The following is a 19328-nucleotide window of genomic DNA, read 5'->3' as shown; positions in this document are numbered from 1 at the left end:
TTCCTGTGTGCATGTGTTCTCATTGTTTAACTGCCACTTATGAGTGAGAACATGTGGTGTTTGGTTTTCTGTTCCTGTGTTAGTCTGCTGAGAATGATGGTTTCCAGTTTCATCCATGTCCCTGCAAAGGACATGAACTCATCCTTTTTTATGGCTGCATAGCATTCCATGGTGTATACGTGCCACATTTTCTTTATCCAGTCTATCATTGATGGGCATTTGGGTTGGTTCCAAGTCTTTGCTATCATGAACAGTGCTGCAATAAACATACTTGTGCATGTGTCTTTATAGAACGATTTATAATCCTTTGTGTATATACCCAGTAATGGGATTGCCGGGTCAAATGGTATTTCTGGTTCTAGATCCTTGAGGAATCACCACACTGTCTTCCACAATGGTTGAACTAATTTGCACTCCCACCAACAGTGTAAAAGCATTCCTATTTCTCCACATCCTCTCTAGCATCTGTTGTTTCCTGACTTTTTAATGATCACCATTCCAACTGGCATGAGGTAATATCTCATTGTGGTTTTGATTTGCATTTCTCTAATGACCAGTGATGATGAGGTTTTTTTCATGTTTCTTGGCCACATAAACGTCTCCTTTTGAGAAGTGTCTGTTCATATCCTTCACCCACTTTCTGATGGGGTATTTTGTTTTCTTGTAAATTTGTTTCAGTTCCTTGTAGATTCTGTATATTAGACCTTTGTCAGATGGATTGCAAAAATTTTCTCCCATTCTGTAGGTTGCCTGTTCACTCTGATGGTAGTTTCTTTTACTGTGCAGATGCATGCTAGTCTAATTAGATCCCATTTGTCAATTTTGGCTTTCGTTGCAATTGCTTTGGTGTTTTAGTCATGAAGTCTTTGCCCATGCCTATGTCTTGAATGGTACTGCCTAGGTTTTCTTCTAGGGGTTTTATGGTTTTAGGTCATCATCCTATCCCTTACATTTAAGTCTTTAATCCATCTTAATTTTTCTATAAGATGTAAGGAAGAGGTCCAGCTTCAATTTTCTGCATATGGCTAGCCAGTTTTCCCAACACCATTTATTAAATAGGGAATCCTTTCCCCATTGCTTGTTTTTGTCAGGTTTGTCAAAGATCCGATGGTTGTAGATGTGTGGCATTATTTCTGTTCCATTGGTCTACATACCTGGTTTGGTACCAGAACCATACTGTTTTGGTTACTGTAGCCTTGTAGTAGAGTTTGAAGTCAGGTAGCATGATACCTCCAGCTTTGTTCTTCTTGCTTAGGACTGTCTTGGCTATAACGTGCTCTTTCTTCGCTCCATATGAAATTTAAAGTAGTTTTTTCTAATTCTGTGAAGAAAATCGGTGGTAGCTTGATGGGGATAACATTGAATCTATAAATTACTTTGGCCAGTATGGCCATTTTCACCACATTGATTCTCCCCATCCAGATCCTCATGAATTCTTTAGGTTAAAATGCTCAACTGGGGCCAGAGAACACTGATGGCTTCACCACTGACTAGTCAATTCATTTACAGGTCAAAATCAAAAAATATCTTTAAAAAATCTGTGTCTGCTATATTGTTTGACACTGCCATTCTCAATGAATTATACCCATGATTTCTTAGCTCTTTTTCTTCTGATACTGAACCCTCCATCCCTCTTTTGGGATGTTATCTGATTATTAATTTATACTTGATTTGTAATTTTTTTTGTCAAGCAAGTTTTACATGGTGTTCCTATTCCCCATATTATAAGCTTTTCATATGGGGACACTATTGAGATGCTTTTCTTTTATGTAACTCTTAACTGTATTTCATCAGTTCTGTGACAAGCATACTTTTATGTTTCAAAATCTCTGCAATTGAAATACATTATGCAATCAATGAAATTATAATTATTTGGCAGCATTTTTTAATTGTTACACAAAATAATGTGTGTCTGATCATCAGTGATGTCTTATGCCTGGGTAAATACAGTATATAAATTGCTATTTGTTTCAGTCAGAAAAATAAAATAGGCATATGAACCTAACATATCTAAACAATGGTAAATAAAAGAAATTCCTGAATTAAGGTATTTTTCACTTTTTACTGTGACTTAATTTTGAATCAGTATTTCACTGGCCAGGCCAAATTTTCTGTGAAGATAATGAGAGCTAAAACACTGTGAATGCAAGAAAAAGACAGTAACTAAATGTCCTAAAATCATCTTGTACAAAGTGTCATTATTCATTAGTACATTATTCAAAGTTTATTATTCAGTGAGCTGAATTTGAAGGGAATATGACTAGTTAACCTAGTTAATACTCTACCTGAATGAGAATTCACCCCTTTCATCTAACAGACTATATTATTCATTAGTAAAACATTTTTTATGATAGCTTCTTCAGAACTAACCTTAAATGCAGCTTCTAAGCCATTGCAGTTAAAGAAAGCTTCACAAATAATTGTCCCAAGCCTTCTGTCAAATTCCAGAGTTTTGGACTTAAATGCCACATAATCACTTTCAAATTCCTGTAAAATTCAAAGTGAAATATTAGTGCATTGGAAAGAATCCAACAGTGAAAATAGCAATCACACAAGCGTGACCTTACTTTAGCTCTCTCTCGCCTTCTGAGTGAATTTATTTTTCATAGCAGGATTCCAGGGAAGATCAAGAAAGAGCTATATCTGACTGACTACAAGTGCCACCTTACAGAATCACTGAAAGCTTAGTACTTTTCCCCTGTGCTTTCCCAGTGCTTTTCAGTGGCTCAGGCCCCAACAGCAGTGCTTTGGTCCACATGCTCACATAGAAGCCTCAGTTTCTCCTCCTTATCCCAATTCATTTTAATTATAAATGAAAAAGTGAAGTTTTTCAGAAAATAAAAAAGAACCTATCCTCATTATAACTTTAGTCCATCTATAAGTTTAAACAGGAAGGGTTTTTGTTTGCTTTTTCACGGAGTTGAAAATCTACATGGAAACACTATTTCTTCAGGTGTAAACTGAAATCCACAGGTAAGAAAACATCATTAGTGATACAGAGGAAACAAATACTCTTACATTTTCCCAGTTTTTTATTAATATGTAGTTAACATCCCTCAGTTTCCTCCTAATACATAACCATCCACTCCCATAGTTAGAAAGAATGAAACGGTGAAAGAATAACTATGATCTTCATAGCATCACAGTTGAGTCTCCAGTAAAGAAATCCCAGGATTTCAGAAACATTTTGGTGCTTTACAGTCAAAAGGCCTCTGAAGTACACACAACAGATTTCTCATAATGAAGGCCTTTGCCACCTCTGTAAATTGAGCCTCCATCTATTAACAGTAATAACAGTAATAGAATAAATGACAGCTAGCATGTAAGTAATTCTGTTCTAAATGTTTCACATGATTAACTCAACTCTTACAACATCTCATGTAGGTAATATTTTTTTCCGCATTATAGGTGACAAAACAAATTCAGAGAAGTTAAACGATTCACCTAAAATCACACCACTGGTAAATGTCAGGGCTGGAATTTAAAGCCAGGCAACCTGGCTCCTGATCCCAGATGCTATGTTTCTTTGAAGGAATATACCTGCTAGGGTCTGAATGTTTTATGTCCTTGCAAAATTTTATTTTGAAATCCTAACCCTTAATACGATGATATCAAGAAGTGGTGCTTTCAAGGGTGACTAGGTAATAAGTGTGGGATCTTCATGAATGGGATCAGTGCCCATATAAAAGAGGCCTGAGAGAGACTCCTCCATCCTTCTGCCAAGTAAGGACACGGCTAGAAAGTGCCATCTGTGAACCAGGATGTAGCCCTCCCCAGACACTGAATCTGTGGGAGCCTTGCTCTTGGACTTCTCAGCCTCTAAAACTCTGAAAAATAATTCTCTGTCATTTACAAGCTACCCGGCTTATCGTATTTTGTTATAGCAACCTAAACAGAGGGCACCTTATGCTGAATTTCACACACGGAAAAGCAGTGTAACAGCAAAGTTCTAGGACACTATGTGTCACACACCACAATGTTATATTTAGCATCAAGAAGAAGTTTCCACTTCTGAATTAGAGCCAAGCAATCTCTTCATTCAAGGCTCATTGGCTAATAAAGTAAACACAACTTCCCAACAAGTTTTAACAAGCCTAACATCCCTCTTCTTAGTATGGTAATAGAGAACATATGGCTTAAGGTCACCAAACATTAATTGAATATTCAGAAATAAGTATCTCAGGGAGAGAAAAATATGCTAGTCTCCCTCCCTGATATCTCTCCCTCACCCCCCTCCCTCCTCACTCACTCATTCCTGAAAACAAATTTAGAACTGCACATGGGCCCTCTCCCTTGGAAAGTCCCACAGAAAATTCATACTTAATTTGTTCAAGTACAAATCTGAACTCGTTATCTTCTCTACAAAGCTGCTCTTCTTTTTATACACCCTAATAGAAACTTGGGCAACCTCCTTGACTTCTCTGTCAAATGCTCTTCTAACTACCTCTGGAGTCTCTCTATTATTCTCCATCTCTCCACTATTCTCCATCTCTCCAGGATGCCCTTGGTCCAGGTCACCATTACTGCTCATCTGGATATCTGTTAACCACTTTCTACTCTTTGCCTCTAGTCTTATCTCTGATTCATCCTCCAATGGCTGACTAAATAATCTTTTTAAAAATAGAAATCTTATCATGTCACTTTCTTATTTAGAATCGTTTAACTCACAATCTTAATTCAGAATTGTCAGTTTCTCAGGATAATGTCCAAAGGTCTTAGCATAATCTATTACATAAGACCCTATGTGGTCTGGATGCCACTTACTGCTAACTATTCTGCCACCTCTCCCAATTTCACACTCTCGGATCCAGCCATGGAGCCTTATTACATTTTGTCTCTCTCTTTCACCCACTTCTCACCTGCTTCATTTCTATTTATGTTACAGGTCTCAGTTTACATTTCACCTCCTCTGGAAAGGAGGCCTATGTAAATGTTCTCAGAGCACTCTGTACTCTTCATACCCCAGCACAGGGCACCCATATGACAACTGCCTATCTACATTCTCCTTTGGATTCTAATCTCTGAGCGTAACTGCCAGGTTTATTTATTTTTTCACAATTACAGTACCAATATTTAATAGAGTTCCCAGGACATACTTGTTTCTCAATAAATATGTATTACAGAATAAATGATGTGCTAGTATTATTCAGAAATCATTATAAAAATGTTACTGTATTCTGAAAACTGCATAATTGCCTTTATTAGCATCATGAGAAGCTATTGAAAGGTTGTAATTAGAGAAAAGCCATGGTTTGACTTAGTATCTAAAAGGCACTCAGGCTGCCGTGTGGAGAATAAACTAACAAAGCCAAGATGGGGAAGAGGGAGCAGTTTGGAGGCAAGCACAATAATCCAAGTCACAGAAAAGACTTGGAAATACTTTCAAGGCATATCTGAAAGAACTGGATGTTTGTTGTGAGAAAATGAGCAAGATCACAGATGACTCAAAGTTTCTACGTAGCCCATTACATATGCCATTTAATGAGTTGGAGAGACAGGCAAGAGTAGGTTTGGGGAGGGATAGGCAGGGGTTTAGATCTGAATGTGATTTTGAGATGTATATGAAATATCTCAGTGGAGACGTTGAGTAGGCAGTTGTTTGGCATGTGTTTCTGTGGGTACATAGAAGCCAAGAGTTGAGGCTTGAGAACCTCCACCTAGATTTCAGAGAATGTGTGGAAACACCTGGATGTCTAGGCTGAAGTCAGCTGCAGGAGCACAGCTCTCATGGAAAACCTCTACTAGGGCAGTGTGGGGTTGGAAAAGGGAAATGTGGGGTTGGAGCCCCCACTGGGGTACTGCCTAGTGGAGCTATGAGAAGAGCGTCACTGTCCTCCAGATCCCAGAATGGTAGATCCACTGACAGCTTACACCACACACCTGGAAAAGTTGCAGGCACTCGACACCAGCCCATGAAAGCAGTTGTCGGGACTGTATCCTGCAGAGCCACAGGGGTGGAGCTGCCTAAGGCCTTGGAAGCCCACCTCTTGCATCAGCGTGCCCTAGATGTGAGACATACAGTCAAAGGAGATTATTGTGGAGCTTTAAGACATAATGACTGTCTTGCTGGGTTTCAGACTTGCACGGGGCCTGTAGCCCCTTTGTTTTGGTCAATTTCTCCCATTTGGAAGGGGAACATTCACCCAATGCCTGTACCTTCATTGTATCTTGGATAACTAACCTGTTTTTTATTTTACAGGCTCATAGACAGAAGGGACTTACTTTGCCTCAGGTGAGAATCTGGACTGTGGACTTTTGTTTTGATGCTGAAATAAGACTGGGGGACTGTTGAGAAGGGATCATTTTATTTTGCAATATGAGAAGGGTATGAGATTTGAGAGGGGCCAGGGGTGGACTGATATGGTTTGGATTTGTATCCCTACCCAAATCTCATGACAAATTGGAAGAAGGGCCCGGTGGGAGGTGACTGGATCATGGAGGGTGACTTTCCTCTGTTGTTCTCATGACAGTGAGTTTTCATGAGATTTGATGGTTTAAAAGTATGTGGCACTTCCCCCTTTGCTCTCTCTCTCTAAACACTATGTGAAGAAGGTCCTTGCTTCCCCTTCATCTTCCAACATGATTGTAAGTTTCCTGAGGCCTCCCAGTCATGCTTTCTGTTAAGTCTGTGGAACTCTGAGTCAATTAAACAACTTTCCTTCATAAATTACCCAGTCTCAGGTAGTTCTTTGTAGCAATGTGAAAATGGACTAATACACTACTTTAAAATCTTTTTCAAGTAATTCCAAAATCTCTATTATATTGGCATTGGCATCTAATGATTGTCTTTTTTTCACTCAGTTGAGATCTTCCTGGTTCTTGGTATACTAACTGATATTCTACTGAAATTTCATATTATTATAAGACTCTGACTCTTATTTAAACCTTTTGTTTTTGCTGACTTTCTCTGATACTGCTCCAGCCCCATTATAATAAAGTAGAGACAGAAGTCCAGGTTCTCCACTTGGCATCTATTCATCCCCAAGGGTGGGCAGGGCTCCTTGTTACAGCTGGGCTGGGACTTCCAGTTCCCCATGTGGTCTCTACTGATGCCACAAGTGCAGGTGGCCTTGTTACCACTTGACCTCAGGGTGATAGTCTGGACTCTCCATCAGGTTTGCTCCAACATCAGGCTGGGTGAAGAAGGAAATCCAGGGTTCCCACATGGTCTCCAGACACCATAGAGAATGAAGTTAATTCCTGGCCAGGAGGGATGAAAATCATGGCTTCTTATGTAGTCATCTCTAACACCACCCCAGCAAGGGTGGGAGTTGGAGCATTTTCAGACAGACGGGGTGTAAGTCTAGGTTCCCCATTCACCTTTTCCTGGCAAGGGGAGGGGTGGGGCACAGTTTCTTCTGTGGTGTTTGGCTAGAGTGGAGAGATTATGGTTTGACAGATCTTCTTTTGTGCTAAGTTCTCTCCTTCTTGAGCCTTTGGCTAGGGAGAGATCAGGCTTTTACTGGGCTTTTTTTCTGGTCTGTGCCCACTGGCATTTCCTGGTTGCCAGTGTCTTCAGCTCCAAGTCTGGATTACTTCCGGCAACAGGAAAATCCAGGGAACTCATCACGTTGTTGTTTCTTGAGTCCCAATATCCTTAGCCACTCTGCCTTTTTATTTTCACCTTTCAGATTCTTCTTATGTCTGTTTTATATATAATGGTCAGTGGATTTTTTTGTCTTTTTTTTTGCTCAGATACTGTTATTTCATTTCAGAAATAAGTAACACATATAGACACATTTCTCTTCCTGCCTGCCCAGAAAACCACTACCCCAAAGTAAGTTTCAATCTTTCCCATGTATGTTTTTATACTTTTGTTATAAACGTCATAATATATATACATAAGTGTGCATTGAACACTTTGTCTTTACATTTCCTTGAAATACACTTAAGAATTCTGTCTTTCTTAACTGCTTACAGCACAAAGACCAGGCCTTCACGAGTAAGCTGAAATAGAGCACTGACACTAATATTAGACTAATTTATGCCCACAAAATGCTTTGGCCTAAAATATTCTAAGAAGCAAGGAGAACATCTGTCTTACCTCAAAAGAGCTGTTTATAAGCACAATCTCCCACTTACTTGCTTGATAGGGTCTTGGCTTAAGCCCCAGAAAGGATCAAACACATCATCCATACCCTCTATCAGAGTTTACATCTTTCAAGAGGGTCTTGAGTCAGTATTAATATCTTCTGGGATCTCAGATCTTGGCTTCCTTTTATCTCCTCTCCCCTACAACTCCAAGAACAGTCCCTTAAACCAACTTGGTGCTTCCTTTCTGGGCTTCCTGCAATAGACATTTTCAAGGGCTGTTTGTGGCCGCCAAGCTTGCTGAGGCCTTTCGGGCAGGCAAGGAAGACACATTCTTGGAATATGTATCAATCCTATACAAGATGAATTGCTGTCCTTCTTGGGTAATTACCTTCCCACCAAGCAGCTGTTTGGTCTCCTCAAGGGATAATATCATGTTGGAGCCTCAGAGATAATCTCCATTGCCAGCAAGTAGGATAATCAGCAGCAACAAGAGCTAGAGGAGTCTCGGTCACAGGTGAACCATGCTACTGTATAATGGCCAGTGTTTTAGTTGCACTTAGTGGGAGGAATAGGGAAAAGTACATCTCCCTCTTTCCAGAAGCAGACGTTTCTAATAAAATTTTAAACAATGATATCTACTAAACAACATTTTAAAATAAATAAGACAAACTTTAGTATACAAATCTGATGGAATGTGCAGTTGTTTTAAGATGAGCAATGCTATTGTAGTGATACAGAATGACTGTCAAAATATAGTAAGTGATAAAAGCAAGGTATAAATGCTATTAATGCAAAAGCGGAAAACAATGTATATGCCAGTGCATGCACCAAATATCTCTGGAACATCATATAAGAAATTTTTAATAGAGATGCCTTTGGGGAGGACAAATGGAAGACTAGGGAAAAGGCTATAGGGTGAGAAAAAGAGGACCAAGTTTTTACAAATGTTACCTTTCCAAAAGAATTACTAAGGAAGGTTGCTAAATAATTCATTTCATCTTGAATAATATGCAGGCAAAACATGGAAATGTTGTGTATGACTAATAAAGATGAAATCTGTATAATTAAAATGAGAAAACACTACATAAAGTAATAGCAAAGGAATAGTTCAGTGGGTGACAGCAGAACAACAGATTCGTTCTAGGAAATAGAATACAACCTAGTACAGGTGAACTAAATAACTACTTTTAAAATGTATTTTAGATTCTGATATCATGGTGAGCTAGGCACCTGAATAAAGCTTCCCACTGAAAATCAGCAGAAAAACAGGCACAGCTACCTGGATCACTCCATCTCAGGGCACGGGTCCTCAGGTGAGTTCCCCCAGATGAACTTATCCCTTTCATTTCAATGAGGACACAACAAGCAAGATAAATACTAACAGGGTGGTGTAGTGAAAAGAACGCAGAGGTTGGGCGTGGTGGCTCATGCCTGTAATCCCAGCACTTTTGGAGGCTGAGGCAGGTGGATCACTTGAGGCCAGGAGTTTAAGACCAGCCTGGCCAACATGGTGAAACCCCATCTCTATTAAAAATACAAAAGTTAGTTGGGCGTGGTAGCACACTCCTGTAATCCCAGCTACTCAGGAGGCTGAGGCAGGAGAATCATTTGAACCTGGGAGGCAGAGGTTGCAATGAGCCGAGATCATGCCACTGCACTCCAACCAGGGTGACAGAGTGAGACTGTCTCAAAAAAAAAAAAAAAAAAAAAAAAAAAGCAAGCCCGGGTGCAGTGGCTCACGCTTCTAATCTCAGCACTTTGGGAGGCCAAGGCGAGTGGATCATCTGAGGTCAGGAGTTTGAGACCAACCTGGCCAACCTGGCCAACATGGCGAAACCCTGTCTCTACTAAAAGTACAAAAAAATTACCTGGGCATGGTGGTGCGTGCCTGTAATCCCAGCTACTCAGGAGGCTGAGGCAGGAGAATCACTTGAAGCTGGGAGGCAGAGGTTGGAGTGAGCTGAGATCACACCATTGCACTCCAGCCTGGGCGACAGAGTGAGACTCTCTCTTAAAAAAAAAAAAAAAAAAAGGCCGGGCGCGGTGGCTCAAGCCTGTAATCCCAGCACTTTGGGAGGCCGAGGCGGGTGGATCACAAGGTCAGGAGATCTAGACTATCCTGGCTAACATGGTGAAACCCCCGTCTCTACTAAAAATACAAAAAACTAGCCGGGCGCGGTAGCGGGCGCCTGTAGTCCCAGCTACTTGGGAGGCTGAGGCGGGAGAATGGCGTGAACCCGGGGGGCGGAGCTTGCAGTGAGCCGAGATCGCGCCACTGCACTCCAGCCTGGGAGACACAGTGAGACTCCGTCTCAAAAAAAAAAAAAAAAAAAAAAGGAAGGGAGGAAGGGAAAATAAAAGTATGCAGGGATTGTGGTTGAGAGTTCTGGATTCAAACTTCCATTCCACCAACTGGAAACTATAATCTCAGATAATTTAGTGAAACTGTCATTTGCCTAGGGGACCACTCTCTGGGTCATAGTGAGAATTAAGCAGGTATATAATGTGGGAAAACTCTGGCACCATGCCTGGTACCCAGCACTTGTTCCGTAAATATTAATTGGCTCTCATTAGCAGAGACTAAGTGGAGACAAGAGGTTACCCTCAACAAGAATAGCGACCATCTTTGCTTAGGTATCTGAGGGATTTCATCAAGAAACCCCATAGAATGACAGCAAAATTACTGAGTCTAATATTGCTGGACTAACTGTTCAACATCAATTATGAAAAAAGCAAGTTTCTTCTCATAATTGTCTAGATTTCAAACAGTCCCCTAAGAAGATGTCAAAGAAAATACCTAAAGTAACATTCAATAATTGAGAAACCCAAAACCATTTTTGTGGGTACACCTGATAAAATCCCCACATTCTGTAAATGGACCACAGCAGCAAACCTTTTGGTACACCAAGGCTCAAAGCCTGATTAATAGGCTTGAGATTGATGAGGAGACAAATAAACAGCAGCATTTCAAACAGCAAATTACCAGTGATAATTTCTTTAATTTACTGGAACATATTTAAACCATGTATATACCAAAGGGCAGAATGGCTGACCCTGACACACTTCCCTGTTACATAAGCACTAGTCTAGTCAGAGGGGATGGAGCAGGAGCAGGAACATGGGGCTGTATGCAATGGGAGGGGAAGGGCAGGGTTTGGGCATGTATTCATATGTACATACAAATACATGCATACACTAGGTTGGAAGTTGTTTGTTGAAATAATGTCTCAAAAATTACCAACTGATTTCATCATGAAGTCAAAGTACAGGGAACTTAGCTAAAAAGCACCAAAATGAATAGTTTATTAAGCAAAAATATATGATAAATGCAGTATTTTCAAGTAGTAATGAGAGCCAAGACACGTTTTTTAAAAAAGTAATGGTCGTCTTCAACGTAAGTATGCCGATTAAGTTAACTTTTAGTTAATTCATGTTTTAATTTTAGGGAATGACCAAACTCAAGGAGCTTCTACACTCTAAGGCAAGAATCAGCCAGGAGGATGAAGGGAACTTCAGGGGAAGGTTATGATGTCTCCAACCAGACTGAAGATCAGAGGTAAACACCGCCCACCTTCTCTGCAAAATAGAAGGGGCTTCCAAAATACAAATACCAAGCAGGTATACACCTCAAGAGCAAATGACTTTTCTATTCCTACATGTTTGTGGCTATGCAGGCCTTAGGCAGAGACAGGAGTAAAATCAGGACCTTTGGCATTGCCAAGGCAGTGACGTCAATCAAACCTGGCCACATTCTCTAATTCTGGCACTCTGAAAACTTGCCAGTTTTTGCAGTTGTAACAAAATCAAGACTCTCTTGCTATTCAAATGTCCCCAAGGATCTTGTGCAGGCTCAGTCTCACACTCCTCCTCCACTAGCTCATTCAGCGGGGCTAACCTAGAGGCTCTCTGAAGAATCCCATTCTGTACATATTTATTGAATGCCTTCCAAGTGCCAGGCATCTTATAAGGCTTTGGGGATGAGCTCACTCAAATTATTCATCACCATGATCCTATATTCCTCATACATTTTCACAAACTGTAGGATGCTGGTTTAGCAAAGAGTCACCCACTAGAGCAGTGTCCTACCATTCACTCCACTTTCCAAAACTGACTACAATTCAGAGGGCTTAAGTTTGCTAACTACATCCTTATAAAGCTATCATACTGCACTCGTACATCAAAGAATCGATTGTTTGGCCAAATATAAACAACAGTGAATAAACTCACGTATAAAATAATAAGAACAAGAGCTAAATCCTCATTCTTTTGGACTTGGGCTTCACTGTTCTTGGCAAACTACTAAAATGAAGCTATTTTTATCCTAGAACTGCAGGGATGCTCACAGGTAGCTCCCTGGCTACTAACATGCTGGAACTGACAGAGCACAGAAGCAGCTTAACTCAGAAAGCTTCCCCCTTTCCTGTGGTTGGAAATACGAAATTATAATCAGCTCTCAAGAATAACAAAAATTATAAGAAACAACCAACATGCTAATGATACCCGTAATGAATGGGGTGAAACCAAGTGTTCAGGTGAAAAAAAAAAAAATAGCCAGTGATTCAAGAAAAGGCTAAAATAAAGCACGTGAGTTACATGGACATCAGATCAAAATGAGTTAGTGTGGAAAGTTTCTGTTTAGTATACACAAACAAGATACAAATCCAGACTGAGGTCTGCAGTTTTATCAGCCATCATTCTGAACTGAAAACGCAAAAGCTTAAGTTCTGATCCCTGATCTACTAACTAAGTAGCTACAAGACTTCAGCAAGTCATTTAACCTCTTCTGGTCCTAGAGATGTTGGAATGGATGGCTCCTATTATTACTGAGACCGATCTTCCTTTTCAGCTATGAAATTATAGGATCCCATGAAATGAAAATGCAAAGGTACAACATTACCATGTTATTGCAATCAGATGGGTCATAAGTGCTCTGTTTAAAAACTTTATAGAGTTCCATAAATTCTTCACTCATCTCATGAACTTGTCCATTCAAAATTGCTCCTTTGGTACCACCGAATTCCAGTCTTTCCAGCTTTTCAAATTCCAAAGTGCTCACAAATATATCCTTTATAAAAAAACACAGTAAAGACCTTTCCACTACATTGAGCAGCAAAATATTTTAAAGTTTCAAATCAAGAACATTTTCAAGTGTTCAAAATCAATGAGTCAATGGACACTTACATATGTGACAGAAAATAAATATTAATTATTTAATTAACAAAGTCATTGCTAATTTTTAAAATTACTCTCCCATTTTCATATTTATTAAAAATTAACTCTCACTGGCCAGGTGCAGTGGCTCACGCTTGTAATCCCAGCACTTTGGGAGGCCAAGGCAGGAGGATTGCTTGAGCCCAGGAGTTTGAAACCAACCTGGGCAACAAGGCAAGACTGTCTCTACGAAACACAAAAAAGTGAACTAGGCATGGTGGCATGCACCTGTAGTCCTAGCTACTTGAGAAGCTGAGGCAGGAGGATCACTTGAACCAGGAGGTCAAGACTGCAGTGAGCTGTGTTCACACCACTGCACTTAAGCCTGGGCGACAGTATGAGACCCTGTCTCTACAAACAAACAAAAAAAAAAGAATCTCTCAGTGTAAGCAACCTCTAATTCACCATAGCTAGACATATAATTCCCCCAGTTTTATATCCTCCTAAATGTAAGTCAGATCCCCAGGTAGTATCCAAAACTCCTGTTTTCATCACCCCATACTTTGCAGTGAGTCAGCTGCTTTACTGAAAGTGAGCCCAGGAAACTGTTAAGGAAGGGATATGTAAGCTGCCCTTCATTAGGTATTTCACATTCAGAGACAGAAGAGGCATTCAGACTCATTTAAGTGATTATGAGAATTCTCAAGACATAAAGTTCTAATTTTGAATGAAATAAAACAAATCTTATATCAATGACAATGTCCAAAATTCTTACAGCTTTACAAAGAAAATAAGGCAGTGTCATCAATTTAAACTTTTTTAAAAAAAAAATCTAAGCCAATAGGCACCATACAAGTGTAAGAGTTTGTGTGTTGTATGTGTTTAATTTATAGAGCACATATTTCCATGTTTTATTTTTACCAGTGATTTTAATATTTTTATAGTACAGCATATATTCATATACTAAAAAATAGTGTGATAATTTAAATTATCCAATGGGTTTTAGGGTATGAAATAGCAATTTTAAGGATTAAATATATAAAAGGAAAAGTGGATTTATTTATAGAGGATTAGTTTACTGCTTCCTGATTTACAACACTCTTCCAGATTAGTAAATTCTAAGTCACTGATATATAAAGAGATTTACTTATACTCGGTGTAATAACAGAATCAAAAATGAACTTTTAAAAAATCAAAATGAAAGATTTAAAAATTGCCCTTGTATCATCATAGCATTGGCCTGCTGAGCTCCTTATTAAGAATCACTGGGAAAGGAGGCCTCCACCTATGATGTAAAGTAAACCATTCCATGAATCATGTGAAAAGCTACCGCCTTTTTGAACCCACCTTCAATATGAATAAGTGAAAGAAAAAAAGAATACCTCTATTTTTATCAACCGATCAAGAAACTTGTCAAATCTGCAAAACACCAGATGAGACTGGAAATCCCATGGTCTCAGCTTACTTCCCATAAAATAGCTTGCCAATTTTTTTCTATAGTTGAAAAAGCAGTTTCTGAAAGTCTTTAACATGTTAACAGCCACCTGCACCTTTTCCAGTGACTCCTCTATTTCTCCCTTCAAAAGGTCCTCAGGTGAAAGGAAAGCTGTTGCCTAGGATTTAACGAAAGGGAACAATGATCAAAACTGTGTTTAATAATTCTTCGCTGTAACTGTCTTTGTTTCGAAGAATCATTTTTAAATGCCAGTATCTAAAGGTGGGCCAGCAATGCTGAAAGAAAGAAAGCACAAATTCTAGAAATTCAGCTACTTGGACTTCGATTACATACTTGTATAAGTTAGAATTATATACAGGAGACCCTACTATTTCTGGATTTTTACATTCTAGCAAATGACTAAATTGTTGCTAAGCCTCATTATATGACAACTGTCATGTAATGTGCATGAGTGTGCCTGCCAGCAAATATTCTGAACAATCATTTTCTCATATAAAGAATATATAAGCCAGACAAGGAAATCTATCAGAACATGAATTTTTAAAGTACACTCACTTTATCTGGTAGTTCAGGGCCACTTGCAAAGGGAAAGACCTGATTAGGAGTGTGTAACAGTGGAAATTCTTTCAAGTTAGCAAACTTCTCTTCTGGGGGCTTAAGTAACATTACAGGACATGCAGTCTAGCTGACATGTCCCACATGAACTAGTTTTGAATAGAGGAAAAGAAAGGAAGGGAAGAGAAGGGTAAAAGAGAAAGAAAAGACTAGAAGATCCATGTGGCACTGGTCAAATTCTCATGGGACCAACCAACACTCCCAACTTCTTCTCTCTTCATATTTGATACCCACATTCAGAATTCCCCTCTTCAAGGACCAAGAACCTGTGCATTCTGAAGGTTCTTTTGTATGCTACCGCTTCCTGATGCATCTTAACCTCATATAAATTATAGGTTTAATTTGTGTGCCTTCAATTTTGTAGTTGCTTAGAAAGTTGTTCAAGATGTCAATGGATAATGTAATGAAAGTCCTGAGTTCAAAATAGCAGAGGGAAGCACTTCTTCCTTAAATGTAGGCATATGACCTTCCATTTCCCATTAATGAAAACAGTTTTACAGGCAATATAGGCTCTGTGCCATGAATTTGTAAGGCAATAAGAAAATCATTCATTTAGTGTCTAAAACCCCTACTGATTAGACTCCTTCCCAATCTATGCTTTTATTTCCCAATCACGTTACATAGAAAATTAACCTCCACATGAGGGCTGCTATAATAGCAAGTCATTCAGGACAGTGAAGAGAACCACCAGGAATTCCTTAGCAATGTGAATTTTAAAAGAGTTTACACTTTGATATGGTATATGGTGCATTCCATACACCTTTATCTCTATGTATTCTTTATAGTAAATGTGTCTTTTTAGGATGCTGAAAAATCTATGGCAAACGACTCCATCTTTTGCTTGAGTGGCCCCTTCTGCTTTAGCAGCCCCCTGTTACCTAATTACTTGTGTTTAAAGTAACGTCCCTAGGACAATCCATGCTTAATGTTTATTCCTGTGCTTCCTGGCTGGCCCTCACACAGATGAGGCAATCATAGACAAGGAACCTCCTGTTCATACAGACCACTGTTGAGTAAGGCCTCCTAAGACAGGTTATAGTACTTAATGTCCTAAATGAAAACACCCAGTCTGTCTCCTTGCATGGGGAGGCAGAATGTGTGAGGGAAAAAGCATGACCTGAGGCAGGGGCTGGCTGTGATCCTTCTAGGGGCCACGAACTACTTTTGTGATACTAGTTAAGTTGTCTCAGAGGATCTATTTCCTTACTGCAAAATGAGGGAAATGAATTAGGTGAATCTCAAAATCCCTTTTAGCTCATAAACTCTAAATTCTTTTCGACTTCTCACAGTACCCGCTCTGGAGCATGCCTAACCACAGCAGCTCTATCATCGCGTACTTAATGGTGCCAGCACAAACAAGCTAAAAGCCACCAGGATTTAGGATGAACTGGTCCCACTTCAGAGGACTTATAAACTAAAATACTGTTAACCAACTTATTTATCAATAAGCTGATCGATTAACCAATTTACCAATGATATTGTTAGTTTGAGGCTTGTCTCTCTGCTGCTGCTTCTCTATTCTTTTGCATGTGTTTTTACGGACTGTTGTTTTAGCTCAATCCTGACAGCTCTACTCCACTACTCAGACTTAAACTCTTCCTCACCTAGGATCTTGTAGGTGACAATGTCTACAACAGATACACCAAGCCATGGAATAGACAAGGCAGTGGCTAGAGTGGTAATGACACACAAGGACCAGGGAGTAGAGTCAGGTTACCAGAGAAGAAAGGCAAGGCATTAAGACCCCATTAGCAAAGCCTGTCTAGCATGCAAGGTGAACAGGTGATGCCTTTTATGTGTCTAGCCTAAATAATGATGTTAGTGGTCACCACTAGAAAACAAGAAATACATTTGTTTTTAAAGTAACAAAGGGTTTCTGACTCTGACTGGCATTCCCGTCATAGGGTCAGGCATATAATGAAACTGAGTAAAGTAGATCAGAAACGACTGAACAGAGGTGGTCATGGTCATCCAGACAGCACCTGTTTCACCTAAAGCAGCATTTGAAGCTGTAGTCACTGGCTGCGCCTATGGGGATGGCGCAAGCACTGAGTTTTCACTGGAGGCTGAAATGCTGGCATTTAAATGAGATTTAAGTATTAACAACAATTTTTTAATTAAAAAATATTATACAAAATAAAAACACTGCATTGATCTTTGGGCCAAATGAGCTGATAGCATGTCAGCTTATGACCTCTAATATGTAACATAGGAAGGGTTTGAATTTTCACAAAAACTCGATCAATAAATTCATGAATGCAAAGAACATGTAGGTGACAAGAGGAAATACAATTATAGAAAACATAAAATGTGTAATCACACATATCATGCAAGGTACAAATTTAAAAACATGTTACCACTAGAACACAATAAATGACCCCCAATTTTCTGAAAGATGGCAATGCTCCAAGTTGACAGGTCATAGTGAAACCTTTTACATGTTGATAATAGCAATGTAATTGATATAACCTTTTAGAAAATAATTTGTAAGTATTAAATATTGCCGAAGAGCCATGAAAAGATTGTACCTTTTGACCAACATCAGGAATTTATAGTAAGCCAATTATTCCATTCAAAAGAGGGGATCTTTGTATAGTTTTCTTCATGTTTTTTATAATCAAGGAGGCTGGAAGCAACTGCATATACAGCAATAACAAAATCATCTTTCAAGAAGTTAGTACAAAATTGTACATATGATAAAATGTATAAATGCTTAATAGAGTGATAAAACTGCAGAACTATTTCCATTGTTCCAACACTATGCAATGAGAATGTTTTACAATTATCATTAGCATACCATGTATTAGGTCACATTCAGACATAAAAAAACTTATTTTAAAATATGGAGCATGGTACAATGGGTGAGAACTCTATTATTGACTTGCTGGGTTGGAAAGTTACTTATCTTCTTAGGCTTCGGGGTTTTTTTCATTATAAAATGAAGCTACTAATAATACCTATGTCATAGTGTTGCTATGAGAACTTAACTTTTGAATTTTTGTAAAGGGCTTGGAAAAGCTCCTGAACAAAATAAGTATTATATAGTGTTTGTTAAATAACTATATAAAAGTAGTAAAATTGGTGGCTGGTGGTTAGTGCTTCAGGGAACCAGCTATAGATACTGGCTAATTGTTAACTTTTGACTCCTAACATGTTGGGCATATTTACCACAAAGTCTGAAATCTGCTGTTCATAGAATCAAAGGAATCAGGTCAATGAAACCTTTGGATAGAAGCCAGAACTAAGGAACAAGAGAAGCCACATTATTTTATCAGGAACTTGGCAGAATCTGGCTGTTGACACAGAGTAGAAGTCAGAGATGAGAAGTTTACAGGCTTACAGGTAACCAGGACTTACAATAAGTCACCTGTGCTAACAAATAGTCCCCTCTGTGATTTATACATTAACAAGGATTTGCAATGAAACAGTTTCAATTATTCTCAAAATGAGAAATAGTTCCCTAAAAAGGGGTTTGGGAGAAGTGGTGGTTATAGTTTTTGACCCTGCAACAGTGATTGTGGTGTTTTACATAGAGACCCAAGCCATTAGGGTCCAGGGAGCCTGTTTAACAAAAGGGCAAAACTGAGTTTGCCCAACAGAGTAATAGAAATTGAACAAAACCAGAGGAGATGATGATAAAATATCGACCTGTTGTTATCTCCTACCAACAGCTGCAACTAGCCTGTAAGTCAACAGTTTGTCAAAAGAACAAAAGGCAACTAACATTTACTGAAACTCGATTAAACACCAAGCAATGCTGGGGATTTCACTTAGGTTATCTTTTAATCCTCGCAATAGCCATGGACTAGGCATTATCCCCACCGACAGATGTGGAAACTGAGGAGTAATTTAACTTCCCTTAAGTGGGTCAATTAGATTCGAATCCAGGTTGGTCTGGGTCCAAAGCCTTTCCCACACACCACTCCATCTTTTCAGAATCAGAGAGAGAAAGAGATGAAAAACACTAACAATGCAACCTCATATTCCAGAAACTCTAAGCTGCAAGTCTGTAGACCTGTTCTCTGGTCTGGCTTTCCTCCTAACTTCTTAGGGAAATTGAGCAAATGACATC

General features: G+C 39.2%; 1 protein-coding gene and 1 long non-coding RNA gene across 3 annotated transcripts in view; one reads left to right on the top strand and one right to left on the bottom strand.

Annotated features, from left to right (window-relative positions):
- Positions 1 to 12445, top strand: part of LOC103882988 — a 134594-nt gene extending 122149 nt beyond the window's left edge. For both annotated transcript variants that reach the window (XR_004183230.1, XR_004183231.1), the window contains 4 exons: positions 6200 to 6232; positions 9238 to 9347; positions 11480 to 11590; positions 12360 to 12445. This is a non-coding gene — a long non-coding RNA (uncharacterized LOC103882988). The remainder of the gene's footprint in view (positions 1 to 6199; positions 6233 to 9237; positions 9348 to 11479; positions 11591 to 12359) is intronic.
- The window catches only part of DNAH11 (dynein axonemal heavy chain 11), a 410596-nt gene that overhangs the window by 335665 nt on the left and 55603 nt on the right, over positions 1 to 19328 (bottom strand). The window contains exons 8-10 of the mRNA XM_031665316.1: positions 14568 to 14798; positions 12932 to 13099; positions 2371 to 2487 (exon numbers count right to left, since the gene is read on the bottom strand). Coding sequence (XP_031521176.1) covers positions 2371 to 2487; positions 12932 to 13099; positions 14568 to 14798 — 516 coding nt within the window. The remainder of the gene's footprint in view (positions 1 to 2370; positions 2488 to 12931; positions 13100 to 14567; positions 14799 to 19328) is intronic.

The sequence above is a fragment of the Papio anubis genome, chromosome 4 (genome assembly GCF_008728515.1).
Source record: "Papio anubis isolate 15944 chromosome 4, Panubis1.0, whole genome shotgun sequence".
NCBI classification, from domain to species: domain Eukaryota; kingdom Metazoa; phylum Chordata; class Mammalia; order Primates; family Cercopithecidae; genus Papio; species Papio anubis.
This window is presented reverse-complemented; position numbering and strand designations above follow the sequence as displayed.